The 8,642-nt window shown below is 35.0% G+C and overlaps 1 protein-coding gene and 1 long non-coding RNA gene across 2 annotated transcripts in view; one reads left to right on the top strand and one right to left on the bottom strand.

Moving 5' to 3' along the window:
• The window catches only part of LOC122075092, a 2,126-nt gene extending 1,154 nt beyond the window's left edge, over positions 1-972 (bottom strand). The window contains exon 1 of the long non-coding RNA XR_006139181.1: positions 613-972. This is a non-coding gene — a long non-coding RNA (uncharacterized LOC122075092). The remainder of the gene's footprint in view (positions 1-612) is intronic.
• A 1,746-nt stretch (positions 973-2,718) lies between these two features.
• Positions 2,719-5,179, top strand: LOC122075852 (60S ribosomal protein L44-like). Its single transcript, XM_042641024.1, has 4 exons — positions 2,719-2,872; positions 4,303-4,482; positions 4,696-4,770; positions 4,876-5,179. Exons 1-4 carry the CDS (start codon positions 2,870-2,872, stop codon positions 4,933-4,935), a joined length of 318 nt encoding a protein of 105 aa, XP_042496958.1. The 5' UTR covers positions 2,719-2,869; the 3' UTR covers positions 4,936-5,179.
• The last annotated feature ends 3,463 nt before the right edge of the window (positions 5,180-8,642 follow it).

The raw sequence follows: 8,642 nt of genomic DNA on the forward strand, positions 1-8,642 counted from the left end.
GAGAGAACTGGCTCAACAGCCATGGCAGATTCTCTGCACACAAACAAGAGGAGAACAAGAGCCCATCCTCTCTAATTTTCATTACAGCTCATTTTCAGATTCTTCAAAAGCTCCAAAATTTTAAGAACAAGGAAAGAATCCACCGAAATCCCAAAAAATTATAAAGTCAAAGATAAAATTAACACTAAATAAATTCCTGAGCCCTCTTGAAACAGAGCACTTATTCATCCCAGAAACAGAGCATTGAAAAAAACAAAAACAAAATACTAATTTCAGGCTCCTATTTTTTTCCTTTCCATTGCCTTGCACAGGCCATTAATTGGAGAAGGATCAGAGGAGAGGAGGTTGCTCTTGGCAAGGGAAATCAGAATCCAAAGGGAACATTTTTATGTATTATAAAGGAGAAAGGAAACTGCAGGTAGCAATAAAATCTCACCTGAAATAGAGAGAATTCCAGATTTTGATAGAGATAAAAGAATTTTGAATTAAACATTAAAGCCTGTGAGTGAAGAAATCAGCCACTGCTTCGGCTAAGAAGAAAACCACTCTCCAAACAATTGATAATAGCATCGCATAATATATTATTTGCGGCATGGAAGAACCTTTCTGTACCTCTTCTCTGTCAGCTTCTTCTTCTTCTTCTTCTTCTTCTTCTTCTTCTTTCAATCTAATCCTGTCATGGAAGATGAGGTTCGGCTTATGAAAGATGAAACCGCCAGCAATGGAGAAGACTTGGCAAAGGAAAGAAGGGAGAGATGATGTGTTGATCCTCATCCTCTGTTTTTACAGATAAAGTCACGGAAGGACAAAAATCAGATCGACCCAATTGTACGGACCAAACCGATACATCCAAAATTGATACAACACATTTTTTTTTTTTTGGGTTCGGTATTTGGTTTTGGTTCTCAATAAACCACTAAGACATCAAAACCGACCAGACCGACCAATATGAATAATTAGAGGCTAAACAAATAATAGACCAACAAATGATTGATAAGAGAAACCTATAAGGAATGGAACCAAAACTAGGTTTTGATTAAAAAAAAAAAAAAAAAAAACCGAATCAACTGTTTTAGGACCTTAAACCCAGAAATAGACAAATAAGTCTGAGATTCAAATCCTCCCGAACTGGGGTGGTTGGAAAAGGATCAACAGAATACAAAACAACAGAGAGAAAATGAAACCACTTGTTTATCCACAAGTCTTTTGTATTTTTCACAACTATAAAAACAACTCTTAAAACGTGGCTTTATGGATGAGCCTGATGACTAGTGAAGTGGATCAAAATAAGAAAGGATTGTAATCGGCTTACCTCACCAGATGAAGTTCAAAAGAAAGGGAAAAAGCATATAATGTATTATTATTATTATTATTTAAATTTAATTTTCAGTCAATATATTTTTTTTTTCTGAAAATTAGGTGGTGTGAATTTGGTCAATTCAATTCTAATGGGTCTGATCCATGAGATCTGGACCAGGGTCAACTCATTATGTAATTGGACCAATATTAATCCATCCATTGGTCCCCAGAGCAAATTACCGATTAATTAAGCCCAAGTTATAATTTTGAGCCCATATACACAGCCATGACCCCACACCCAAAAAAAAAAAAAAAAAAAAAAAGGGAAAAAGAAAACTATGAATAATATGGACTCAATTGCTCATTATAACATGAATATGTTGGCCCAAGTCAGTGAAAAAACTAAACCCCCAAATCTATATTGGTCCTAACTGGCTCTTTAGTATACTACACCTAATTATTAGGATTAAAACTGACTAATTAATAATTATAAAATTATTGTTGATTTGTTGTTGTCAAAGTTGATGAAAATAAGTTGTAATCTTAGATTTTTTCATATAGCATAATTCTTTCAAGAAGGGTAAAATCTCCTTGTTTCACATGTGTGCATAGTTCTAAGTATTGATATCGGATTGATTGTATTGGGCTATCTATATCGGTTTGTCATGTTTTCGATCTTCGATACCTAGTCTATACCATATCAATTGATTGGTATAGACCAGGGGTTAAAAGGTAAAAAAAACAGAGTTATAATATGATATAGGCAATACAACACTGATCCATTCCGATACCATGCACATGTACTCGGAAAGAATAGAAAACAATGATAAATCACTTTCAAATTATTCTAAATTATTATTAATTTTTATACCTTTGATTTATAGAACTTTTCTATCACTTCTAGGTTGGGATGTTGCATAATGATTAAATTACTATACACAATGACTAGAATAATCCTTATATTAGAGATGAAATTATATCTCAACAGTAGTAGGCAACTAGGCATCTCAATAGTGGTAGATAATTAGGCATTTGGGCTCTAAAGTAAGTCCATGAAAGTATAATTGTTTGACCTTCTTATTTCCCACCTTCTTGAAAAAACAGTAATGGTTTAGTAGTGACTAATAGGTGTGGCCCAATGAACCCCCTTGTTAGCTCCTCGTGACTCCCTTGTGTCCCCCCCTATCGATGTGGGTTTTGGAAGAGAAAAAAAAAAAAAAAAAAAATTATAATCTTCAAATTTCATCTTTTTAATCCCCCTTCGGGTTTACTGGTTCAGATCCAGCCATGGCCCAATTAATTAGTACTTTCTTAGGAGTTACAACATTTGTTTCTAAACGACTAAACCGACATGCAAACCGACCCGACCAAACAAACCATAGCAAATTGGACGCAACATTTTTGAAACCCTAAAAGGGTTGAAGGTATTTAAAGGGCGGCGGGCCACAGGGGATCGTTGCGCTTGTAGGTAATTTCGTATTCTCCGCTGCGCTTCGGAGAGGCACAGAAGAGGGAGGGGAGTGGGGAAGATCTGAAAACCCTAACAGTTGATCTACATCTACTTCGAGCCATGGTGAGTTGTAAACAAACCTTATTGCTTCGTTTTCATTTTCATTGTACAACAATACTCCTAATGGTTTTTGAGATTAATCTGATTTAGAATCTGAAGAAACTATTTTATTTTCGGTGTCATTTTTGGCATATTTAAGTAGTTGGTTTGCAGTATTCGAAGTAGAAACCTTGTTGTTGAGGATTTTTTTTTTTTTTACTAGTAGCATGCTAATTCATTCATTGATCATTATAGACTATACTTGGAACCATTCTGAAGAAATACAAGTTTTGAAGTCATGGAAAATTTAATGGTGAACATAATCCGGTTGCTACTTGGTAGTGACTTCTGTGTCTCAACCGTTGCGTGCGTTGGGTGAGTTTAGTGGGTTGATTATGGAGTAAACCGTGAATTCTCTCAAGTTGTAGTTGCGTATTGAAAGGCTTTTTGATTGACATCTGAAGTTAAAGGCATCTGTTTTTCTGTGTTTTGAGTTTGGTTGAAAGGGGAATTAGAGGACAAGGCATCTGTTTCGCTGTGTTTAAGTCCCAATCCTCTCTACTGGACTTTTGATGGACATCTGAAGTTATAGGCATCTGTTTTGCTGTGTTTTGAGTTTGGTTGGAAGGGGAATTAGAGGACAAGGCATCTGTTTTGCTGTGTTTTGAGTTTGGTTGAAAGGGGAATTAGAGGAGAAGTCATCTGTTTTGTTAGAATGTTGTATAAAAGCAGAGGAAGATTAAGTCAAAGAAAAAGTGTAGAATGCAATCTTCTTTAACTATTATTTCGTGCTCAAGTCCTGGTCCACTTAGTCTGGTTTTTGTTAAGAATTACTAGTGCTTAGGTTAGGGAGTGGGCTGAAAAACTGAGACAAATTAAGTGATTTGTTGTTTACTACATTGTTCTTGAATCTTATAATTGATTGGTATTTCTGTAATTAGGAAGTTTTTTAGAGTTGGTAGTGAAGCATCTTGAGCACCGGAATCTGGAGGTTTCAATTTGAATTTTTACAGCTCTTCTTCTTGCTGGATGACCAGCATGTATGGTTTCGTGATGGTATTTGAGTGGTAATTTTTTCATGTTCTAAGGAGCAAAGTTTTAGGAGTTGTTTTCTTTAAGCATCCGTGTTAAGATTGTAATATTTTTGGTTGATGAAGGAATAATTTTATTCTTTTGTCGTCTCTTCTTATTTACTAAGTTATTTCCACGCCTTATTCTACCAGCTTACTGGACCATTATTTTCTTTCAACCCTTCTACCCAACTTTTTAATTTCTTTTTGAATCCCAGAAATTCTTACAAGATCAATCCTAATTTTCTACGAAATAAATCTTGCCAATGAAATATCATAGTTGAAGAGTATACTTTCACACTTCGTATGCCATAGTTCCTGTTTTTACGGAATAGATATGTTCTCCAATCTGTTGACTAACCCAAACCGTGATTTCATTTACAGGTGAATGTTCCAAAGACAAAGAAGACCTATTGCAAGAGCAAGGAGTGCAAGAAGCACACCTTGCACAAGGTCACCCAGTACAAGAAAGGTAAGGATAGCCTTGCTGCCCAAGGGAAGCGCCGTTATGATCGTAAGCAGTCTGGCTATGGTGGTCAGACCAAGCCTGTCTTCCACAAGAAGGTGAATTTCAGCTCAAGCATATATATATATATATATATTTTAATTTGTATGCGTGCTTCCTTACATGAAGGAACTTCAGTCCCATTTTGCATTCATTGTGTTCCTAATTTGTATGCGTGCTTCCTTACATGAAGGAACCTCAGTCCCATGTTCACAAGATTGTTGTGTCACTATGGAAGAGATTATGCTGAATGGTGTCTCCAATCCATGCAGGCTAAAACTACCAAGAAGATTGTACTTAGACTTCAATGCCAAGGTTGCAAACATGTGTCCCAGCACGCCATCAAGGTTAGCATAGTTGACATGGTGTTGCTTTTTCTTTCTTCCACTTCCCCGCCCCCCTTTTTAATTTAAAATCTCAATTAATGTTTCATTTGTTGTATGTCTTTGCAGCGGTGCAAGCATTTTGAGATTGGTGGGGACAAGAAGGGAAAGGGAACATCTCTATTCTAGATGACACCAAGAGAATTTTGTCAATTTATTTCAGGATCATCCTTATTGAATTGTTTTGTACTGTTTTGAGTGATAACGGTTTTCAGTCAATTTTGAATATTCTTTGCAATTCATGATCTTGGCAGGATTTATTTATGTTTTGAGAATTTACACATTGGATAGTATAGCTGCCTTTATTAGATGATGGTTGCATGTTGAACAATATTCTCATTGCCTAATTCAGTGTAGACGTGGTTGTGTCGCAGGATCTAAGCTACTGAACCTTTTTATCTTTCAGTGTTGTGGTTAATGGTACCATATCTATTCTGTATTGCCCTGGAATGATGTTTCAGGTGACTCTTGTCCTACCAAGATCTGTACCCTGTTTTTTTTAATGTTAATTGAAAAAGTTATAGCTGGGTTACGTGTTCTTTTGGTGAGGTGGGTTACAGCTTCCCTGTTAGAAGATCTTGGGATAAAACAAAAAACTGCTGAATCAAAATCAAGAGAAAGTAATATCTAAGGTCCAATCCAGAGATGAATAGATTCAATTTAGCTCCCAGTTTGAGGACTTGTAGTCGGAAAAGATGGTGATGTTGAACAACCTCAGGTTGCTGGCCAAAAGCAAATCATCTCGAGCAACTTCAGCCTCTATGGTTGCAGCGGAAAAACTCAAGGATTTTGCACTTCGATGAACTTCTTTCCTCTGTTCAAAATGATGGCATTTCTAGCTTCTTTTGCCGACTTTGAGTTCCAATCCCCATCAATAAAAGCTATCGCAGAATCTAATGGAATGTTTTGAGAACCAAAAATCAGAAGCCAAGTAGTGAGGAAGAGGAAGAAAACTCATTGTTTTTTGGATTGAGTTTTTTGAATATAGATCCGTTAACCAGTTCATCCCATTTCACATGGTATGTTGGTGTAGGGTCCACATTCTTACTTCAACCCGACAAAAGATCTCTGAGAATATATAGAAACATAGTGAAGTGAACCGATTGAATCTTCATGGTGACACCAAGGGCTTGTTTGATAACGTTTCAAGAAACGTGTTTTTGCCATTTCTGTTTCCAGAAACGACAGAAACGGAGTAAAAAGCGTTTGATAAAACTGTTTCGTTTCACTTATTTTCAGAAATAGAAATAAAAATTTTTACTTATTTATGGTTTAAGAAAGGACCCAGGCGAAACAAGTTCAACTTGTTTCGCCGTTTCTGAAAACGACTTGTGGCCATTCTTTCACTGGTTACTATCGACTTCTAAAAACATGACTTATCAAACACCTTCAATTCTGTTTCTGTTTCTAGAAACGGAAATTTATGTTTCTGTTGTTTCTTGAAACAGAAATGACAGAAACGTTATCAAACGGGCCCCAACTCTATCATATTTTCAAATGTTATTTAAGGTTCTCTTTGGTTTGATTTCTATTTGTATTTATTATCTATTTCTGAGGAATCATTTGTGATAATCAATTATGGACCACAAATAATATCCGTTTGGTTACTCTTTATATAATAGATTGTATAATTAAAAATAAGTTTGGTATGCCTATTTGTAGAATATATTATGGGACAAAGAACACTACCTTCTTGTGTGTGTCTACGCTAAACACAGGCAGGTGTTCGCATTTTGGTGTTACAACTTTTGGTTGTTCTATCTGATTCATATGATTTCGATTTCTTCTACTTTGTTCAACAAGTGAGTTGGGTCTCTTCTAGAAAGAGAAAGAGAGAGAGGATATCAATTTACCTTCTTCTCTTCTTGGGTTCTTCTGAAACTATATGGAATCACTTTATAAGGGCCCGTTTGATAATGTTTCAAGAAATGCGTTTCTGCCGTTTCTGTTTCCAGAAACAGCAGAAACGGAGCAAAAAGAGTTTGATAAAACTGTTTCGTTTCACTTATTTTTAGAAATAGAAATAGAAATTTTTACTTATATATGATTCAAGAAACGATCCAGGTGAAACAAGTTAGTTCAACTTGTAACTTGTTTCGCCGTTTCTGGAAACGACTTGTGGCAATTCTTTCATTAGTTACCATCGACTTCTAAAAACATGACTTATCAAGCACCTTCAATTCCGTTTTTGTTTCTAGAAACGGAAATTTATGTTTCTGCCATTTCTTGAAACAGAAACGACAGAAACGTTATCAAACAAGCCCTAAGTCTTTTTTTTCCCTTTGAATTTAGTGGCCAGGGTCATATACTGTAATACAAAACAGAGATTATGTTACCCAGGTATAGGGAGGCCTGCATCAGGCTTCAGAATTCATGGGCTTTGGCCCAATTACAAGGATGGATCGTATCCATCCAACTGTGATCCCAGTAACTCCTTGGATGGATCAGCGATAGTCTTTCTTCCCCTTTCTGGTTCTTCTGTTATTTTCTACTAATTACAGTAGATTTAAGGTGTGAAAGATGTTCTGCATTGGGAGAGAGAAAGCGGTAGATTTTTTTTTTAAAAAGTCTAAAAATAATTAAAATTACCTATTTACCCTTAGTTTTAAAGGAATTAAAGCACACGTTTATTAAAAACCAGTGCACAAATCTAAATAATGATTTTTGACCACAAATCACAAATAGCTTTTGACCAATGTGTGATTTGTGGTTTATTCTTATTTATAATAAATAAAAATAAGTGCAATAAATCATACCAAACAATTGTAAAAATAAAAAATAAGTGAAATAAATGCAAATAGAAATCAAACCAAAGAGAGCCTAAGTTAAAGGTAAAAAATAAATTTTTAATTAATTTGAAAGCGATTTATATAGTCTTCCTTCAGGGGTAGTTGAACAATGGGCTCTCTCCCTATAGTCTGGGATGCAATGGATTATGGTGAGTGCATGGTCTTAGGAAAGCTCGGTTCAATTTATATTGTCATTTTCAAAAGCTATCATTGTCCATGTGAAATGACAGAATTTACCCTCATTGAAAAAAAAAAAGTGTAAATTATATACAAAAAAGTAAAGATACAACATATTTTTCACCAACCTTGGTTACAATAAGATTGCATGTATAGTTATACAGCCTATGCAACTGTCATAGTCCTGGTATGACTCTCTTGCGTGGATTTCTTGCTCTTCTCCATCCATCCATTACTATTGAGCATGAACTTTGTTCTCTCTCTATATATCTTGGCTACTGATTTTAATCATAATTCTTTAATTCTAATGTGTCTTTTGATTTTTGTAAACTTATAATATATTTCAAGCTGATTTTCAGTCTAATTCACTATTTGAAGATCGGATTAGATTGAGAGTATCCAATCCTAATGTTGTTTTCAAGTTTTAAAACTTTGTATTGAACCATTATGGCAATGCACTACAAAATTTTGATTTGTCCTTAAATTTGATATCAAATTAATGAAATTTTGACTTCAAATTATTATTAAAATAAAAAAGTACAAAGCTAAAAATAGAAGAAAAAAACCCCAACTCTAATGTCTTTGTCAGGACCGGGTTTTCCTCAACCACCACATTTGACTGAGGCTAGTGCGATAACATATTGCGCAATAGTTAAGAGATATGTTCAACCATCCGTAAATAGAAGGGTAGATAAATACAGGATTTCTTCGCCGCATGGTGAAAGAAATCTTCTCCATTTATTATTGTAGACTCAAACCGTCGGAATTTTTTTTATTTTTGGTAAAATCAAATGAAAACCAATTTATTTTGGAGCCATATTTCCCTTTGTTTGATAAAATGGCTGACCACTGGATATTGGATTAAAAAAA

Source organism: Macadamia integrifolia, chromosome 4, assembly GCF_013358625.1.
Source record: "Macadamia integrifolia cultivar HAES 741 chromosome 4, SCU_Mint_v3, whole genome shotgun sequence".
Lineage (NCBI taxonomy): Eukaryota > Viridiplantae > Streptophyta > Magnoliopsida > Proteales > Proteaceae > Macadamia > Macadamia integrifolia.